This window comes from Pseudophryne corroboree, chromosome 10, assembly GCF_028390025.1.
Source record: "Pseudophryne corroboree isolate aPseCor3 chromosome 10, aPseCor3.hap2, whole genome shotgun sequence".
Taxonomy (NCBI): Eukaryota; Metazoa; Chordata; class Amphibia; order Anura; family Myobatrachidae; genus Pseudophryne; species Pseudophryne corroboree.
In genome coordinates this window covers 160,779,789-160,800,980 of record NC_086453.1, presented here as the reverse complement: position 1 = coordinate 160,800,980, position 21,192 = coordinate 160,779,789, and the positions used below count along the sequence as shown (strand labels likewise).

At 46.5% G+C, this 21,192-nt stretch overlaps 1 protein-coding gene across 2 annotated transcripts in view; it reads right to left on the bottom strand.

The window, feature by feature from the left end:
• The window catches only part of NLRX1 (NLR family member X1), a 477,701-nt gene that overhangs the window by 365,249 nt on the left and 91,260 nt on the right, over positions 1-21,192 (bottom strand). The window contains exons 2-3 of one of the 2 annotated variants that reach the window (XM_063942903.1): positions 15,205-15,379; positions 9,382-9,470 (exon numbers count right to left, since the gene is read on the bottom strand). The exons of the other annotated variant lie outside the window; for it this stretch is intronic. Coding sequence (XP_063798973.1) covers positions 9,382-9,470; positions 15,205-15,338 — 223 coding nt within the window. The 5' untranslated portion in view covers positions 15,339-15,379. The remainder of the gene's footprint in view (positions 1-9,381; positions 9,471-15,204; positions 15,380-21,192) is intronic. 2 annotated transcript variants of the gene reach the window in all.

The following is a 21,192-nucleotide window of genomic DNA, read 5'->3' as shown; positions in this document are numbered from 1 at the left end:
TCTAACTTTTCCAATTTTTGAATGCTTCCTGTAGGATAGCCCTGTCTGTCAGTAGAGCTGGCAAGCCTGATTTGAAGAACCGGTGAGGCGGGGGTTCTTGAAATTCCAGTCTGTACCCCCGGGACACAATATCCTGTACTCAGGGGTCCAGGCCGGACGACACCCAGACGTGGCCGAGACGTGTGAGCCTCGCACCCACCAGTCTGTCCTTCAGGCTGTGCTGTCCACTGTCATGCTTAGGATTTTGAAGAACCCGAAGCAGGCTTCTGGTCCTGGGAGCATGCAGGCACAGGCTTTTTGGATTTTGCATGAACACCTCTAAAGAAGGTGGTAGGAGGCTTGGATTTTGTCTTAGCGGTCCAAAAGGACTGCGATGCAGATTAAGAAAAGGAATTCTTCGTAGAAGGCGTAGCTGAGGGAAGAAAAGGTGACTTACCCGCGGTTGCCATGGAAATCCACGCATCCAACGCTTCCCCAAATAGAGCCTGACCTGTGTAGGGTAGGTTCTCCACACTTCTCTTGGATTCCGCGTCTGCTGACCATTGGCGTAGTTAGAGTCTCCTGCGAGCTGAGACAGATATGGAAGATATCCTTGCATTCAGCGTACCCAGGTACCTCATGGATTCCACCATGAATCCCGCAGAATCCTGTATGTTACGGAAAAACAATTCAATGTCACTTCTATCCATTGTATCCAAGTCTTCTAGTTACGTACCTGACCACTTTACTATAGCTTTAGAAATCCATGCACAGGCAATAGTAGGACTTACCACCATCCCTGAAGCAGTGTATATGGATTTGAGCGTAGTGTCAATCTTACAATCAGCCGGTTCTTTTAACGAGTTAGTTCCAGGGACAGTTAAAACCACCTTTTTTGACAGTCTGGAGACAGATGCGTCAACTATGGGTGGGTTTTCCCTTTCTCTATCCTCCCCAGGGAAGGGAAAAGCAACCAGAACCCTCTTGCGGATCTGACATTTTTTCTCCAGGGTTTCCCAGGATTTTTCAAATAAAGCATTTAATTCTTTAGATGCAGGGAAGTTTGGTGAGGCTTTCTGATTGTCTGTGAAGTAAGCCTCCTCAACCTGCTCAGGTGGTGTGTCAATAATGTTTAACACATCTCTAATGGCCTCAATCATGAGCTGCACCCCCTTAGCTAGGGATGCCGCCCCCCTCAGCACATACCCGTCACTGTCTGCCGTGTCAGAGTCGGTATCCGTGTCATCTTGCATAATCTGGGTAAGTGCACGTTTCTTCGGGTATATGCTAGGAGGTTTAGAAGGAATAGGAACACAACCTGACCAAACTGCCATAGAATTCTTTAAAATTCGAGTTTCAGTCTCAGTACGAGTTACCCCAGTAGAGATCTGAGAGATCATTCCCTTAATACAAGTCAGCCATTCTGGCTCAGTAATAGGAATCTGAGACAATATAAACGTTATGGTAAGAACTTACCATTTATAACGTGATTTCTCTTATGTCCACAGGTATCCACAGGATAACATTGGGATATTGTCGAACGACAGCGAAAATGGCACCAACACGGTCACGAGCTTTCTGGCCTCCCAGGATGCATTGGGGCCTCCACTATATAGTCCCGCCCACTGACTCAGTCAGATCAGTTCTTTCCACAGCGATTATAGGCAGGAACATTAGGTAGAGACCTGTACAGGCGATAAGAACACACATGCACACCTTTCCATACAAGAAGGAAGAGGTTTTTAGTGTTTGTCTAGATCCTCAAATCAGATGCGTCCGGGTGGGATCCCTGTGGATACCTGTGGACATAAGAGAAATCACGTTATCAACGGTAAGTTCTTACCATAACGTTTATTTCTCTGGCTGGGTCCACAGGATTATCCACAGGATAACATTGGGATTCCCAAAGCCATTTTAGTGGTGGGGACGCTCCTGATTGCACAGGAGGACCTTTCGCCCGAAGTCTGCGTCATGAGAGGCAAAAGTATCCAAGGCATAATGTCTGATGAATGTGTTTATGGAAGACCATGTGGCTGCCTTACATATCTGTTCTGCTGATGCACCCTGTTGTGCTGCCCAAGAAGGACCTACCTTACGTGTAGAGTGTGCAGAGACATTAGCCGGAATAGAGAGATCTGCATGAGAATAAGCTTCAGATATTACCACTCGGAGCCATCTCGCCAGCGTCTGTTTACTAGCAGGCCAACCTCTCCTATGGAATCCGTAGAGGATGAAGAGGGAATCTGTTTTCCTGATGGCACTAGTACGATCTATATAGATTTTTAAAGACCGGACCACGTCCAGTGACGCTTCTCCCGCAGAAAGTCCCGATACCTGAAAAGCTGGGACTACAATCTCTTCATTCAGGTGAAACTTTGACACCACCTTTGGAAGATAACTAGATCTCGTTCTGAGAACTGCTCTGTCTGGAAAAAAACTTAGGAAAGGAGACTTACATGATAATGCTCCTAAATCTGACACTCTTTTGGCTGACGCCATTGCCAGTAAAAAAAAGAACTTTAATCGTTAACCACTTAAGATCCGCTCTCTCAAGTGGTTCAAACAAAGGACCCTGGAGAAATTTAAGAACTAAATTCAAATCCCAGGGAGCTGCAGGAGGATCAAATGGAGGTTGAATATGTACTACTCCTTGGAAAAACGTACGTACATCCTGTAGGTCAGCAATCTTCTGCTGAAACCATACAGTCAACGCTGAGACTTGCACCCTCAAGGAAGCAACCTTCAACCCCTTATCCAATCCTGCCTGCAGAAAATTCAAAATTCTAGCTACTTTAAAGGCTCTTGGATTGTAATTTTTTCCAGAACACCAATGAATATAGGCTTGCCATATTCTATGATATACACGGGCCGAAGAAGGCTTTCTTGCTCTAAGCATGGTTTGGATTACTTGCTTTGAAAATCCTTTAGCCTCTAAGATAGAGGTTTCAACAGCCACGCCGTCAAAGACAGGCGATCCAGATGACTGACAACAAGGACCCTGCATTAACAGATCTGGACGTTGAGGGAGCAGTATCGGTGCTTCCACGGACATTCTCCACAGATCTGTGTACCAATGCCTTCTTGGCCAAGCTGGAGCTATTAGAATGATTGCTCCTTTTGCCTGTTTTATCTTTCTCACTACTCTGGGTAACAGAGATATTGGTGGGAACAGATATGCCAGCTGAAACCTCCATTCTACTGACAGTGCGTCTACCAGGACTGCTCCTGGGTCCCTTGTTCTTGATCCGTACCTCGGAACTTTGTTGTTTAGACGAGACGCCATAAGGTCTATCTCCGGTAGACCCCATCTGTTCACCAGTGTCTGAAACACTTCTAGGTGTAGTGCCCATTCGGTTTCCTGAATGGTGTGCAGACTGAGAAAATCCGCTTCCCAATTTAGTACACCCGGGACAAATACTGCTGACAATGCTGGGAGATGGGGTTCTGCCCACTTTAGAATGGGAGTTACTTCCTCCATCAGATTCTTGCCGTGAGTCCCTCCTTGATGATTTAGGTATGCTACTGCCGTCGCATTGTCTGAGCGGATCTGGACTGGTCTTCCTTGTAAATTGTCCTTTGCCTGAACTAGGGCCAAGTAAATGGCTCTTATTTCTAACAGATTTATCGGCAGGCGACTTTCCCTTGCGGTCCATTTTCCCTGGAACCATAGGCTTCCGAGTACCGCCCCCCAACCTTGCAGGCTGGCATCTGTCGTCAGGACTTGCCACTCTTTTATCCAAAAGGGTCTCCCCTTGTTTAAATGGTCTGTCTGTAGCCACCATGCTAGAGACCTTTTTACATTTACTGGAATCTTTATCATCTGCTTCTTTATTGTTTGATGATTTCCGTTCCATTTTGTCAAAATGAGATGCTGCAATGGTCTGGAGTGGAATTGCGCATATTCCACCATGTCGAACGTTGATACCATCAGACCCAATAGTCGCATTGCTGCATGGACTGACATTGTCTGGGCTTGCAACGCTTCCTGAGCCATGACCTGCACCTTGACTATTTTCTTCTCTGGTAAGAGAACTCTCTGTAGGTCTGAATCCAATATGGCTCCCAAATGAACCATCCGCTGTGATGGATTCAGGGACGACTTCTCCCAATTTATGAGCCACCCGTGTCTCTGTAAACAAACTATCGTCTGTTGGAGATGGCTCAACAGTAAATCTTGCGACTGTGCTAAGATTAATAGGTCGTCTAGGTATGGGAATATCCTTATCCCTTGTTTGCGCAGACAAGCTGCCATAACCACCATGATCTTGGTAAACACCCTGGGTGCTGTAGCTAGCCCGAAGGGCAGAGCTTGGAACTGGAAGTGTTCCTTGAGGATGGCAAACCTGAGGTAACACTGATGTGATAGTGCTATAGGCACATGTAGGTAAGCATCCCGCACATCCAGAGATACCATATAGTCTCCCGGTTCCATAGCCAACATTATGGAGCGTAACGTCTCCATGTGGAACTTCGGGATCCATATGTAATTGTTCAACCTCTTCAGATTTAGAATTGGTCGATATGACCCATTTGGTTTCTGGATTAGAAACAGATTGGAGTAATACCCCTGTCCCTTTTGTGATGGAGGTACTGGGACAATCACACCTGACTGCAGTAATTTTTGGACTGCTTCTTGCAGGGCATTGGCCTTCGACTCTATACGAGACGGGCTGGTGCAAAAAAATCTTTGAGGAGGCTGCCTCCTGAATGGGAACCCATACCCCTGAGATACTACCTTCTGCACCCAGGCATCTGTTGTTGACTGTTGCCATGTGGGTGCAAATTGCAGGAGTCGGCCCCCAACCCTGGAATCCTCCAGGCGGAGGCCCGTCTCTTCAGGCTGAGGGCTTTTGTTCAGGTTTGGAAGCTGGCTTTTTGCTAGCCCACTGCTTCCTACCCCTGGATTTAAACTAGGGTTGTTTAGGCTCCTCTTTACCTTTCGCTTTGCTTTGCCAGCGAAATGAGCGAAATTTTAAACCCTTGGACTTAGGGTTGTAGGTAGCCGGAAATCTGACCTTCTTCGATTCAGCCTCTGACTCTAGGATATCCGATAAAGGTTTTCCAAATAATATATTACCCACGAAAGGCAATGCTTCCAATTCCTTCTTGGACTCCGCATCTGCCTTCCAGGTCTGTAGCCAGACTGCTCTGCGAGCGACTACTGCCAGGGCTGAAGCTTTAGAAGCAACAGTGCCTACATCAATGGCTGCTTCTTCTAAATACTGGGCAGATTGTCTTAAACGGCAAAGACGATCCTCTTGCTCCCTAGTAGGAGAGGGGATGTCATTCTCTAGTTCCTCTATCCATTAGCCCATTGCCTTTGCTACCCAGGCCGAAGCCATAGCAGGTCTTACCACTGCACCCACAAGAGAAAAAATATTTTTCAATAGGCTCTCTACCCTCCTGTCTGTGACATCATTCAAAGAGGTAGATGACAGTGGCAAAGCAGATTTGTGCACTAGTCGCAGAACATGTGCATCTACTTTTGGAGGAACTTCTCTCTTCGAACAATCTCCAGCAGGAAATGGATAATAAGAATCCCATCTCCTAGGAATCTTATACTTTTTACCGGGCGCTGCCCAAGACTCATCCATCATTTCCGTCAACTCCTCTGACGCTGGAAATTCAGCTTTCACTGACTTTGTTCGTTTGAATACAGGTGCTTTTGCTTTTAACGCTGTCTTGGCTGGTTCTTCCAGAGAAAGCACAGCCTTTACTGCATTAATGAGTTCAGCTACATCATCTGAACTAAAGCTCTGCGACTGATCATCATACGGAGTTGAATCTATTGTTTCCGCATCATCATCTGATGTATCCTCTTGTGTAGTCTGCCATACAGACGTATCTGTCTTAGTCTTACCTACCCCTTGGTTGCTTGTAGAGGCTACTGGAACCAAACCATAGGAAGGGAGCTGCATGTATGGGTTCATAGTGTAACCTAACCCTTGAGGTGGTGCTACTGGAGCTAACCTGTCCGCTATTGAAGACAGAGTCTTTGCGAACATATTCCATGGTGGCTCTACTGGAGGTTGAACTAACTCCTGTTTTTTACTTCGCTGAAAAGCGAAACAGTTTGCACACAAACCCTCATAAGTGACCAATTGAATCATATCAATTACCCCTGACTTACAAGATAAGCATGTTAGGGCTGTAGGAGTGCTTGACAAATTCTCCTCATCACTTTTGCCGCTCACAGACATTTTTTCTGCTATTGACTACACAATTTTGTGACTGAACCACACCCTATAATCAGTATATAGAGGTGAAATCAATTTGACCACAGTGCACCTGATTTGAGGGTCAGAACAGGACTGACATTACACAGAAAAGTCAGCACACATACTAGCAGTCAGTCACATGTTAAAGCATTAGACATTGTCATATGAGAATACAACCTCCATAATAACTTATACATAAGTAGGAAAATTGTACTTCTGTTTAACTGGTTCTTTTTCAACATAACATGCAGAAAACACAGTAATATACAGGTCTCATATGCAATAGGTACTAAAAATTAACAGTGCACACTAAGAAGTAGAAGGAATTTTTAGTACTGTATACCCTGCCTCCAGGGAGCGGGATACAGGGAGACTCACCACACTTCCATATCCAAGCAAAGACGCTCGAAAGACGCTGAGTGGATTCAGACGCTACTGGTGTACACTGCCGCTCTTGGTAACTGATAACGGACACGGATGCTCACCAACGGACACGGACGCTGAGCGACTCCACGTGCATGCAGACACTAAAGGCCTGCGACTCGGTCTGGGCGGGTTTATATCCAGTGTACACAACCGCAGCGTCTAAGCTGCGACCGAGTACCCTTGTGGTAGCGTCTGAGCCGGAAGTGAGGTCATTCAGTTCATGAAACGAGAGACCCGCGGGAACTGGCCATGAACTCGGAGGAGGGACGGCCAGGAGAGCGTCTGAAACCCCCTGTTGACTTAAACTCCCAGGATCGCGGCCTCACCTAGTCCTGGCGCCTATGATCCCCGGAGCGTAGCGCTGTCACACTCGAGATGTTCTGCACATCAAGACGCTGTTTGTAGTCTCCACCAAATCAGCGTAGCTGTGTCCTGACCCCTCTAGTAAGAGGAAGTCCATATACTCACTGTCTCCCCATGCTCCGGCCACAGCCTGGTAACGTCTGCTGGACCTGCTAGAACATCTGACACAGACGCCCGTCGAGACAGCACTGTACCGCGAAGGTAAGCGTTGTTGCGACCCGGTGGGGAGTTGTTGGAGCGACTCTTTCTAATACACGTTTAAGACGCTGTTAAGAGAAGTCGCTCAAACCAAAACAGTAAGTCTATAAAAATAAAGTAATGAAAACTTGAGGCTGCTTTCACAGCAGCCCTGTGACCATGCGGCTTCCTGCCGCACCAAGCAAAAAACTGATCCGACTGAGTCAGTGGGCGGGACTATATAGTGGAGGCCCCAATGCATCCTGGGAGGCCAGAAAGCTCGTGACCGTGTTGGTGCCATTTTCGCTGTCGCTCGACAATATCCCAATGTTATCCTGTGGATAATCCTGTGGACCCAGCCAGAGAAACATTACATTCCTGGGTACAAGGAATGGATTCCTCCGGGGATGAAACGTCCTCTGTAGCATAAGACACAGAGTGCCTGGACATGGCTATGGGAGAAAACATACACCACACTCAGACAGGAAAACGTCAGACACAGTTTCCCCCCGCCCCCCCAAGTACCTTATGAGAAACACAGAGCTTGGAGCCAGCATACACACAAACATACACACACAGCGCTCAATTAGGTAGTATAACTAACCTAGCGCTGATAGTGTACCTTAATAGACTACACAGATAATACACAGCCTCCCCCAGCTTCTACAACCCCCTGGTACCGCACAGGATAGCTGGAGTCGTGTGGAGGGACAGCACTCCCTGTCAGCGTCTCTGGTGCTGTATCTACAGGGAGAAAATGGCGCTGAATCCTGCTGGGTCCACTCTGAGAAGCTCCGCCCACTGGAAATGGCGCCTCTTCCTGCATTTTCAAAAGATTATACTGGCCTGAGAATTTTGCTAGCAGCGTTACCAAGGTCCCTGATAGCCTTGAGTGACCAGTGTAGGGTATCTGATCTGGCACAGGGCGCCCCTCATAGCGCCGCACTGTGTACCGCTGAGCTTTCCGGAACACAGTTAGTACTGCGCTCCTACTCTGTTGCCACCATCTTCACACCGGCTCCCCGCTTGTCGGGTTGCCGGTGACTCGCTCGCCACCGGAATCTTCTGGCTCTGTTAGGGGGTGGCAGCATGCTGCAAAAGTGAGCAGTCGTCCCGGGCAGCTAGCGATCATCACCCTCAGGAGATCAGTGTCCTGTCAGCGGAGATAGTGGCCATTAACCTCTCAGTGTTGGACACTACTCCCTCCCTAAGTCCCTTGAAGCAGGGAGGCTGTTGCCAGCAGCCTTCCTGTGCCTAAACTCTAATGAAAAAAAAGAAAACTAGAAAAACTCCTATGGAGCTACCCTAGTTGTGACCGGCTCCTCCGGGAACATTTTGTAAACCGAGTCTGGTAGGAGGGGCATAGAGGGAGGAGCCAGCCCACACTGTTAAACTCTTAAAGTGCCAGTGGCTCCTAGTGGACCGATCTATATCCCATGGTACTAATGTGGACCACAGCATCCTCTAGGACGCAAGAGAAAACAAAACTCACTTTGCCCCCACAGGAAAAGAAAACTTTCATGGACCCCCAGCCAGGCAAGCCCCCACTGGCCTCTATGACACAGACAGTGTGTGTGTGTGTGTGTGTGTGTGTGTGTGTGTGTGTGTGTGTGTGTGTGTGTGTGTGTGTGTGTGTGTGTGTGTGTGTGTGTGTGTGTGTGTGTGTGTGTGATGCTGTCACACATTCACATGACTCAGCTCACCCTGAAGAACAGGAGGCTTCAGGCTTGTTTTGCTCTTCAACTTTTGCAGAGTGGAGGCAGGGCCAGCCCAGGGCCCAGGCACTGGCAGGCAGTTGCAACTCCCAGTCCTCATTTAGGATTGCTCAGGCTGTACTGGTACCACTTGCCTCTGGCAGGGTCCACTCCAGACTCCAAGAAGTGAGTCAACTCAGCCAAAGCCATGCCTCCGCAGATGTCAGACTCCGGTGCACGGCTGAATAAGGAGTGGGCTGGCATGAAAATGTGCAGCACAACCCGTGATGTCACACACAGCGCACAGCAGTAGGAGACCCGGGGGCAGCGTCTGAGCCGACAGAAATAGTGCTCAGCGCTGCCACCGGGCAGCTTAATAGGGAAAATCCCAACATTTTTCCTACTAAATCCCAGGATCCCGACAATCCCTGAATTGGCTTCCCTAGTGGCTACGTACTCAATGGTGATTTCAGGTGCAAAGAAGTGGAAGAAATTAACTGATGTAAAATTGGACAGTTTCTTACCTTCTACTGACCTGCTCAGACTCCTCCAAATTGTAGAGCTACAGATTAACTCATGGGGCCTGTGTAGTAGGAACCTATGGCAGGAAGTCCTAGAGATAGAGACATTAAAAAAATAAGAATTTACTTACCGATAATTCTATTTCTCATAGTCCGTAGTGGATGCTGGGGACTCCGTAAGGACCATGGGGAATAGCGGCTCCGCAGGAGACTGGGCACATCTAAAGAAAGCTTTAGGACTAACTGGTGTGCACTGGCTCCTCCCCCTATGACCCTCCTCCAAGCCTCAGTTAGGATACTGTGCCCGGACGAGTGTACACAATAAGGAAGGATTTTGAATCCCGGGTAAGACTCATACCAGCCACACCAATCACACCGTATAACTTGTGATCTGAACCCAGTTAACAGTATGATAACAGAGGAGCCTCTGAAAAGATGGCTCCCAACAATAATAACCCGATTTTTGTAACAATAACTATGTACAAGTATTGCAGACAATCCGCACTTGGGATGGGCGCCCAGCATCCACTACGGACTATGAGAAATAGAATTATCTGTAAGTAAATTCTTATTTTCTCTAACGTCCTAAGTGGATGCTGGGGACTCCGTAAGGACCATGGGGATTATACCAAAGCTCCCAAACGGGCGGGAGAGTGCGGATGACTCTGCAGCACCGAATGAGAGAACTCCAGGTCCTCCTCAGCCAGGGTATCAAATTTGTAGAATTTAGCAAACGTGTTTGCCCCTGACCAAGTAGCTGCTCGGCAAAGTTGTAAAGCCGAGACCCCTCGGGCAGCCGCCCAAGATGAGCCCACTTTCCTTGTGGAACGGGCTTTTACAGATTTTAGCTGTGGCAGGCCTGCCACAGAATGTGCAAGCTGAATTGTACCACAAATCCAACGAGCAATAGTCTGCTTAGAAGCAGGAGCACCCAGCTTGTTGGGTGCATACAGGATAAACAGCGAGTCAGATTTCCTGACTCCAGCCGTCCTGGAAATATTTTCAGGGCCCTGACAACATCCAGCAACTTGGATTCCTCCAAGTCCCTAGTAGCCGCAGGCACCACAATAGGTTGGTTCAGGTGAAAACGCTGGAACCACCTTAGGGAGAAACTGAGGACGAGTCCTCAATTCCGCCCTGTCCGAATGGAAAATCAGATAAGGGCTTTTACAGGATAAAGCCGCCAATTCTGACACGCGCCTGGCCCAGGCCAGGGCCAACAGCATGACCACTTTCCATGTGAGATATTTTAACTCCACAGATTTAAGTGGTTCAAACCAATGTGACTTTTGGAACCCAAACTACATTGAGATCCCAAATTGCCACTGGAGGCACAAAAGGAGGCTGTATATGCAGTACCCCTTTTACAAACGTCTAAACTTCAGGGACTGAAGCTAGTTCTTTTTTGGAAGAAAATTGACAGGGCCGAAATCTGAACCTTAATGGACCCCAATTTCAGGCCCATAGACACTCCTGTTTGCAGGAAATGTAGGAATCGACCCAGTTGAATTTCCTCCGTCGGGCCTTACTGGCCTCGCACTACGCAACATATTTTCGCCAATTGCGGTGATAATGTTTTTGCGGTTACATCCTTCCTGGCTTTAGATCAGGATATGGATGACTTCATCCGGAATGCCTTTTTTCCTTCAGGATCCGGTGTTCAACCGGCATGCCGTCAAACGCAGCCGCGGTAAGTCTTGGAACAGACAGGGTCCTTGCTGGAGCAGGTCCCTTCTTAGAGGTAGAGGCCACGGATCCTCCGTGAGCATCTCTTGAAGTTCCGGTTACCAAGTCCTTCTTGGCCAATCCGGAGCCACGAATATAGTGCTTTCTCCTCTCCATCTTATCAATCTCAGTACCTTGGGTATGAGAGGCAGAGGAGGGAACACATACACTGACTGGTACACCCACGGTGTTACCAGAGCGTCTACAACTATTGCCTGAGGGTCTCTTGACCTGGCGCAATACCTGTCGAGTTTTTTTAATCATGTGGACGACTTCTGGGTGAAGTCCCCACTCTCCCGGGTGGAGGTCGTGCTGAGGAAGTCTGCTTCCCAGTTGTCCACTCCCGGAATGAATACTGTTGACAGTGCTATCACATGATTTTCCGCCCAGCGAAGAATCCCTGCAGCTTCTGCCATTGCCCTCCTGCTTCTTGTGCCACCCTGTCTGTTTACGTGGGTGACTGCCATGATGTTGTCCGACTGGATCAACACCGGCTGACCTTGAAGCAGAGGTCTTGCTAAGCTTAGAGCATTGTAAATGGCCCTTAGCTTCAGGATATTTATGTGAAGTGATGTATCCAGGCTTGACCCTAAGCCCTGGATATTCCTTCCCTGTGTGACTGCTCCCCAGCCTCGCAGGCTGGCATCCGTGGTCACCAGGACCCAGTCCTGAATGCCGAATCTGCGGCCCTCTAGAAGATGAGCACTCTGCAACCACCACAGGATGGATACCCTTGTCCTTGGTGACAGGGTTATCCGCTGATGCATCTGAAAATGCGACCCGGACCATTTGTCCAGTAGGTTCCACTGGAAAGTTCTTGCGTGGAATCTAACGAATGGGATTGCTTCGTAGGAAGCCACCATTTTTACCCAGAACCCTTGTGCATTGATGCACTGAGACTTGGTTCGGTTTTAGGAGGTTACTGATTAGCTCGGATAACTCCCTGGCTTTCTCTTCCGGGAGAAACACCTTTTTTCTGGACTGTGTCCAGGATCATCCCTAGGAAACAGAAGACAAGTCGTCGGAACCAGCTGCGATTTTGGAATATTGAGAATCTAATCGTGCTGCCGCAACACTACCTGAGATAGTGCTACACCGACCTCCAACTGTTCCCTGGATCTTACCCTTATCAGGGAATCGTCCAAGTAAGGGATAACTAAAATTCCCTTCCTTCGAAGGGATATCATTTCGGCCATTACCTTGGTAAAGACCCGGGGTGCCGTGGACCATCCCTACGGCAGCGTCTGAACTGATAGTGACAGTTCTGTACCATAACCTGAGGTACCCTTGGTGAGAAGGGTAAATTTTGACATGAAGGTAAGCATCCTTGATGTCCCGAGACATCATGTAGTCCCCTTCTTCCAGGTTCGCAATCACTGCTCTGAGTGACTCAATCTTGAATTTGAACCTCTGTATGTAAGTGTTCAAAGATTTTAGATTTAGAATCGGTCTCACCGAGCCATCTGGCTTCGGTACCACAATAGTGTGGAATAATACCCCGTTCCCTGTTGCAGGAGGGGTACCTTGATTATCACCTGCTGGGAATACAGCTTGTGAATGGCTTCCAAAACTGCCTCCCTGTCAGAGGGAGACGTCGTTAAAGCAGACTTTTGGAAACGGCGAGGGGGAGACGTCTCGAATTCCAATATGTACCCCTGAGATATTACCTGAAGGATCCAGGGGTCTACTTGCGAGTGAGCCCACTGCGCACTGAAATTCATTGAGAACGGGCCCCCACCGTGCCTGAGCTTGTAAAGCCCTAGCGTCATACTGAGGGCTTGGCAGAGGCGGGAAAGGGTTTCTGTTCATGGGAACTGGCTGATCTCTGCAGCCTTTTTCCTCTCCCTCTGTCACGAGCAGAAAAGAGGAACCTTTTGTCCGCTTGCCAACAAAGGACTGCGCCTGATAATACGGCGTCTTATTTTGAGAGGCGACCTGGGGTACAAACGTGGATTTCCCAGCTGTTGCCGTGGCCACCAGGTCTAAAAGACCGACCCCAAATGTCCCCTTTCAAAGGCAATACTTCCAAATGCCGTTTGGAATCCGCATCACCTGACCATTTTACTGGTAGAATTGGACAACGCACTTATACTTGATGCCAGTCGGCAATTATTCCGCTGTGCATCATGCATATATAGAAATGCATCTTTTAAATGCTCTATAGGCAATAATATACTATCCTAATATTTCCAGTCAGGGAATCCGACCATGCCCACCCAGCACTGCACCTCCAGGCTGAGGCGATAGCTGGTCGCAGTATAACACCAGTATGTGTGTAAATACCTTTTTGGATACCCTCCTGCTTTCTATCAGCAGGATCCTTAAGGGCGGCCATCTCATGAGAGGGTAGAGCCCTTGTTCTTACAAGCGTGTGAGCGCCTTATCCCCCCTAGGGGGTGTTTCCCAACGCACCCTAACCTCTGGCGGGAAAGGGTATGCAGCCAATACTTTTTAAGAAATTATCAATTGTTATCGGGGGGAAACCCACGCATCATCACACACACCTCATTTTATTTCTCAGATTCAGGAAAACTACAGGTAGTTTTTCCCTCACCGAACATAATACCCCTTTTTGGTGGTACTCGTATTATCAAAAATGTATAAAAACATTTGCCATTGTCTCAATCATGTAACGTGTGGCCCTACTGGAAATCACGGTTGTCTCTTCACCGTCGACACAGGAGTCAGTATCCGTGTCGGCGTCTGTATCTGCCATCTGAGGTAACGGCCGCTTTAGAGCCCCTGACGGCCTATAAGACGTCTGGACAGGCACAAGCTGAGTAGCCGGCTGTCTCATGTCAACCACTGTTTTTTTATATAGAGCTGACACTGTCACGTAATTTTCAACAGTACATCCACTCAGGTGTCGAACCCCTAGGGGGTGACATCACTGTTACAGACACTCTGCTCCGTCTCCACATCATTTTTCTCCTCATACATGTCGACACAAACGTACCGACACACAGCACACACACAGGGAATGCTCTGATAGAGGACAGGACCCCACTAGCCCTTTGGGGAGACAGAGGGAGAGTATGCCAGCACACACCAGAGCGCTATATATATATATATATATATATATATATATATATATATATATATATATATATATATATATATATATATATATATATATATACACACACAGGGATAACCTTATATAAGTGTTTTTCCCCTTATAGCTGCTGTATTTTTAATACTGCGCCTAAATAGTGCCCCCCTCTCTTTTTTTAACCCTTTCTGTAGTGCAGGGAAGAGCCAGGGAGCTTCCCTCCAACTGAGCTGTGAGGGAAAATGGCGCCAGTGTGCTGAGGAGATAAGGCCGCCGAAAAGGGGGCGGAGCCTATCTCCCAGTTTTTTGTATATTCTGGCAGGGGTTAAATGCATCCATATAGCCCAGGAGCTATATGTGATGCATTTTTTGCCATGTAAGGTATTTCTGTCATGTTTCATTGCGTCTCAGGGCGCCCCCCCCCCAGCGCCCTGCACCCTCAGTGACCGGAGTGTGAAGTGTGCTGAGAGCAATGGCGCACAGCTGCAGTGCTGTGCGCTACCTTATTTGAAGACAGGAACGTCTTCTGCCGCCGCTTTCTCCGGACCTCTTCGCTCTTCTGGCTCTGTAAGGGGGCCGGCGGCGCGGCTCCGGGACCCATCCAGGCTGAACCTGTGATCGTCCCTCTGGAGCTAATATCCAGTAGCCAAGAAGCCCAATCCACTCTGCACGCAGGTGAGTTCGCTTCTTCTCCCCTTAGTCCCTCGATGCAGTGAGCCTGTTGCCAGCAGGTCTCACTGAAAATAACAAACCTAAACTAAAACTTTCACTAAGAAGCTCAGGAGAGCCCCTAGTGTGCACCCTTCTCGTCGGGCACAGAAATCTAACTGAGGCTTGGAGGAGGGTCATAGGGGGAGGAGCCAGTGCACACCAGTTAGTCCTAAAGCTTTCTTTAGATGTGCCCAGTCTCCTGCTGAGCCGCTATTCCCCATGGTCCTTACGGAGTCCCCAGCATCCACTTAGGACGTTAGAGAAATAAATGCTGCTCACTCGATCAGCCTCTGACCCCACATTTCTTTACATATAATTCTGTATGGGAGTCTTCTTACCTGCAAGGGTCTCTACCCAGTACATATTGACACATATGGTGTTGACAAATTTGGGTTCCATTTACTTTCTTTATGAAAAGACTCTTCATTGGTCCAAATATTCCCAACCGAAAAAAAGAGCAACGACACTGCATATTTCCTTCACAAGCCAGGAAATGCTAGCAATGCATTACACCTAGGAAAGCAAGGAATCTAACATTACTATCCAATTCAGCATACAGTACTCTATACATAAACATGTACAAAATTGATAAACCAACAAATTTTACAGTCAGTTTTGCAATGTTGACATAAAAACAATTTTTAGTAAAGTGAGGCAAATAATCTACTATATAGCAGCAACATGGCATGTTTCTCTACACCTACTCAATGTGTAGTTGATTTAACTGAGCACTATAGATAAAAAATTCACAATAGATTATAAAGGGAATCATACTTTCGTTTAACATGTAAAGTCAATATATAAACAAACTCAACCAACAAGTGCCCTCTGATTTACTTGACTAAGTAACTTTTCTTATTTTTTTTCTAAATGGAATTTAGACTAGTACCTTCGCAACTTGGACCCTGTCCACACATATTAAATTTTGACTCCCAGCATTCCAACATGAATTTGTCAAGGTGCAAAATACAACCTATCCAGTTTTTATATGACTGGTCTGTAAAAAGTTTCCAGATGTGCAGAGCGTATAGGTAGAGTAGACACAATCTGAATGTATGGTTGTGAACTGTAATCTCTGACTAAAGTTTTTGTGAAATGTCAAGGCACAGAACCGTATTTAAGCAGCACTGCACACTGAAGAAGTCAGCAGGAGCTTAACAGAGGCCACTAGATAGCTATGATCATATACGCATACAAGAGTGGTCTTGTGACAGTAGGAGTGTTCTGACAGACCACAAGCTACTTTTGGGGAGGAAGCACCATCTCAAACCACTGTTTGACTGGTTGACCGAATTTCGGCGTGGCAGACGGTCCCTGGAAAACTACGAGCTCTGCGGGGAACCTGTGTCCACCATCACCAAAGAAAACTGCTTGCGGTGCAGAAACCTCCATGATTGAGGTGGAACTAAACTGTTAGTATCAAATGCTTTCCATCAATCCAAACAAGGCTGTCCATAAAGACAACAATATTAAATATAGCACAGGGCAATCAAAACATATCTGTTAAAACATATGAACCTTTAATCATTAAGAAAAAATTACAAATATATCCTTTCGATAATAGTCCAGCAGCTGGAGTCTTCCCAAGGATAACCAATCTGCTATACCAACAAAATACCCAAAATGGGGGATCGCCCAGTGCTGGCTTATTTCATTGATTCCAAAATATATTTAACAAATGAACAGCTTTATAAAGATCATGAACTAAGGAGGGATTCTTTATACTTATGCTCACCTTGACCAGGTGTATTTTAACACTTTAAAAGGTAGCCCACCCAGCCACATGGTTAATGGCGGTCGGGGCACTGAAGGGGTTAATCCTTAAGTGCCCAGTACCACTATGCGTACAATGGGCACTTAGCACCATCTTTAAATGTATTGTGGGTGCTAGGTACCGGGTATTTAAACTATGTTTAATAATGTGTCATATGTTATATCGCTGCGCAGTGCGTAGTTGGAGAATGATGGACTGCACAGTAATAGAACTGCATTGACAGGGCACTTATGAGAAAAGTACAAGGTATTTTGTTCTAAAAAGGCCTTGACAATAGTTCTTGAAATACTTTTGCATAGAAAGTCGTATGGTAATTGTCCGAGCTCCAGACTTGCTATGTACAAGTACGTGTCAATAAGCAGGCCTTTTAGTGGCCAAACATTATTTTTATTTATTATTTATTTATTTATTAACAGTTTCTTATACAGCGCAGCATATTCCGTTGCGCTTTACAATTAGAACAACAGTAATAGAACAAAACTGGGTAAAAACAAACATATAAAGGTAGGAAGGCCCTGCTCGCAAGCTTACAATCTATAGGGAAATAGGCATAGATACACAAGGATTGATGCTACCTATTGCATAATGGTCCACCAGATTGCTAGGTTCTTAATGGGTTGTATGATGATACCCCACAAAGTTGGCCAAGTGTCAGGAGGGTGCGAGACTAAAGAAAGACAAGATATGTGATGTTATGAATACTCTACAGTGGATGTAATTAGATAGGGAAGCACTGAAGGTTATGTGGGTGGGTCTGGAATTTGATAGAATTGTCTGAAGAGGTGAGTTTTCAGGGAACATTTAAAGGTTTGGAGACTAGAGGCGATTCTTACTGTGCATGGGAGGGCATTCCACAGAGTGGGTGAAGCCCGGATAAAGTCCTGTGATTTTGAGTGTGAACAAGTAATGTGTGTGGATGAGAGACGTAGATCTTATGCAGAGCGGAGAGGTCGGGTAGGGAGATATTTTGAGATGAGTGAAGAGATGTATGTTGGTGCAGTTTGGTTAATAGCCTTGTATGGGAGTAACAGTATTTTATATTTAATACGGTAGAATACCGGTAACCAATGGAGGGACTGACAGAGCGGATCTGCAGACGATGAACGTCTGGCAAGGAAGATTAGCCTCGCAGCTGCATTCAAAATGGATTGTAGTGGTGAGAGCCTATGTTTGGGAAGACCGGTCAGGAAACTGAAACAATAATCAATGCGGGAGATAATGAGAGCATGGATTACAGTTTTTGCTGTGTCTTGTGTAAGATATGGTCGTATTTTGGATATGTTTCTTCGATGTATGTAACATGATCTTGAGACAGATTGATTGTGGGTAACAAAGGACAGATCAGAGTCAAGAATGACACCTAGGCAGCGAGCTTGTGGGGTAGGGATGGTTGCCGAGTTCTCAACAGTTATAGAGATATCAGGTTGGAAACTACTATTGGCTGGTGGAAATATAATTAATTCTGTTTTGGAAATATTAAGTTTGAGGTGGCGAGATGTCATCAAAGATGAAATGGCAGAAAGGCATTTAGTGACACGGCCCAATACAGATGGTGTCAAATCAGGGGAGGATAGGTAGATTTGAGTATCATCCGCATACAGATGGTACTGAAATTCGAAAGAGTTGATTAGTTTGCCAAGAGATGTGGTATAGATAGAGAAAAGCAGAGGACCTAGGACTGAGCCTTGCGGTACTCCAACTGAGAAGTAGCGAAGGAGAGGTGGAATCAGAGAAACGAACACTGAAGGAGCGATAAGATAGGTAGGATGAGAACTAAGAAAGCGCTGTGTCCTGAATACCTAGGGATTGTAGTGTTTGTATAAGAAGAGAGTGGTCAACAGTGTCAAAAGCAGCAGAGAGATCAAGGAGAATAAGTGGAGAGTAATGTTCTTTAGATTTAGCAGTGACAAAATCATTCACTACCTTAGTCAGTGCTGTCTCTGTGGAGTGTTGGGCACGAAATCCTGACTGAAGTGGGTCCAGAAGGCTGTGTGAGTTGAGAAATTGTGTGAGGCGAGTGTAGGCTAGTCTCTCAAGTAGCTTGGAGGGGCATGGGAGCTGAGAGATGGGACGATAGTTAGAGAGAGAGTTCGGGTCAGTTTTGTTTTTTCAGAAAGGGAGTAATCACTGCATGCTTGCATAGAGAAGGAAAGATACCAGTAGACAGGGAGAGATTACAGATTTTCGTTAAGGCTGGGATGAGCACAGTAGACAGAGCTTTACTAATTTGTGAGGGTATAGAGTCAAGGGGAGAGGTATTAAAGTAGGCAGATGAAAAAAGTGCAGATACTTCATCTTTATTTGTAGGATCAAAGGAAGAGAAGGTGTTAGAGGGTTCAGGCTGGGAATTGAGCAGGTCACTTGCTGTGGAAGAGCATACCATTTCATTTCGGATCTTGTCAATCTTGTCCTTGAAATAGGAAGCAAGATCTTGCGCACTGACAGTGGCTGGTGGGTTAGGTGAGGGAGGGACAAGAAGTGATTTAAATGTATTAAAAAGGCGCTTGGGGTTAGAGGCTTGAGCAGAGATGAGAGATTGAAAATATGTTTGTTTGGCAGTGTCCAGAGCATTACGATAAGAGTGGTAGGTGGTCTTATATGTGAGAAAGTCACTTGAACTACGAGATTTACGCCACTGGCGTTCAACTTTACGTGAGAGTTTTTGTAAGTGTCTAGTGTATTTAGAGTGCCACGGTTGACATCTAAGTCTACGTGGAGTGTGATGGGTAGCTGGACCCACTTCATCAAGTGCTGTTTCTAGAGTTTGGTTAAGGTGTGACACAGCAGTCTCTGGAGAGGTGAATGTAGAAATTGGTGAGAGAAGTGGTTGCAGAAAGGTAGATAGTTGTTGAAAATTAATAGCATTAATATTTCTTTGGGTAAGAGGTGTCCTTGTAGACTTTATGGACATCTTCTTTGAAATACAAACGAAGATTTGAAAGGAAGACTGTTTGTGTTTCCAGACTTTCCTGTTGTAAGCCCAAAAACTGGGTTTGCATGGAGATGTAAATGAGACCGGAACATATTAATCAGATTGTGTTTTATGAATGCAAACTAGTGAGTGTCGTTTAACAACAGTTTGATCTAACATTTCCTAGGCTGCATTATGTAGGGTGCAGATTTAGGTTTAAATTATGAGGACTGTTTGCGTGTGACAGGAAGGAGGAAATTGCTGCATGCACTTATATCCTTTTAAAATGTAATTTATTTGTATTTTGTAAGTTATCCTGATTGGATGGAAAGGACTCAGGGGCGACTACACCCTGAGATGCATTGTAGTTTTACTGTATAAAAAGAGGAGGCCTGTGAGCTTCACCATGTATTATACCAGTTTCATTCTGCTGTAACATCTTGCTGTATTGCTGAGCCTTTTTGAAGGCTGTATTTGGCAAATAAACATCATCTGCCTAAAGAAGACCACTTCATCTTGTGACCAGCAGGGCTAGGCGAAACCTAGTTCCGTTTTCCTCCTGTCCAGGGTGTAACCAGCGTCTCCAAGCTCCGCCTTCGGCCTGCTACCATGCTGTGCTTGGGCAAACAACGTTTGGGGATTAGTCAACATAACACAGGTGTGGTAAGGCGGCGTGTCGACGCATACAGAGCAGGACCGTGGTTCCAAATGCCACAGGAGGAGTTTGGTGGTGGCAGCGTAAACCTGCCCACTGCGCAGTGGGTGGAGTCAGTAACAGGCGGTTACTGACGGTAAGCCGTAATCCCCATGTGGCCAGGTCCGGCGTAACCTAGACATTCATTCTGTGTACTGGGGACAGGACGCAAAAGCGGTGAGGGCTTTCGTACAGGACCGTACGGTCACAGTAGCTTTATCTTCAGTGCCCCTTGTGGGGTATAAGGTCACTTTTTCTAGTTAATTAGTAGGTGGGCAGGACCTGAGAGGGTCTGTACCACATGACCCACTCTAGGGTATAAATATGAAAGCTGGACAATACTCCGGCACACCTTGAAAAAGAACTCTGTCCAAAACACGTTGGTGGAGGAGACAGCCTGCTGCTACCCCAGGGAACCATAGAAGGTTACACATGTGAAGGAAGAGGTTGTATACCCGGGAATATCACCTATTACCCTCACACCTTAAAGTGTGCCTTTCTCAAAAGGTCACATGCAGTACGCAGTAATTTCTAACATCTTGTGCTGTATTTTTACTTGTAGAATTTTATATACACAGATGCATTGACTTCTGTATATCACAAATAAATGTTTTGTTTTGTTTTTTACTTTTAAACACTATGAGGAGCCATCTTCGTCTCACTTACTTTTGAGGAGTGGTTTACTGGAGAGGCTTAAGGTCCATACACACTTGCCGATAAAATAAGCGACGTTCATTTTCAGCCCAAATGAACGATGTTGGCCATTATCTCGGCAAGTGTGTATGCATCAGACGACCACCGATGCGCGGGCCCGCGGGTCGTTAACGACCCTCATTATCCGAGGAGAATGTATGCTCAGTTTTCACTATGGTCGTTACAGACCATAGACGTCACACAATGTGTATGCTCTCAACGACCAAGCCACTCCCTGGACCTGATGGAATGTG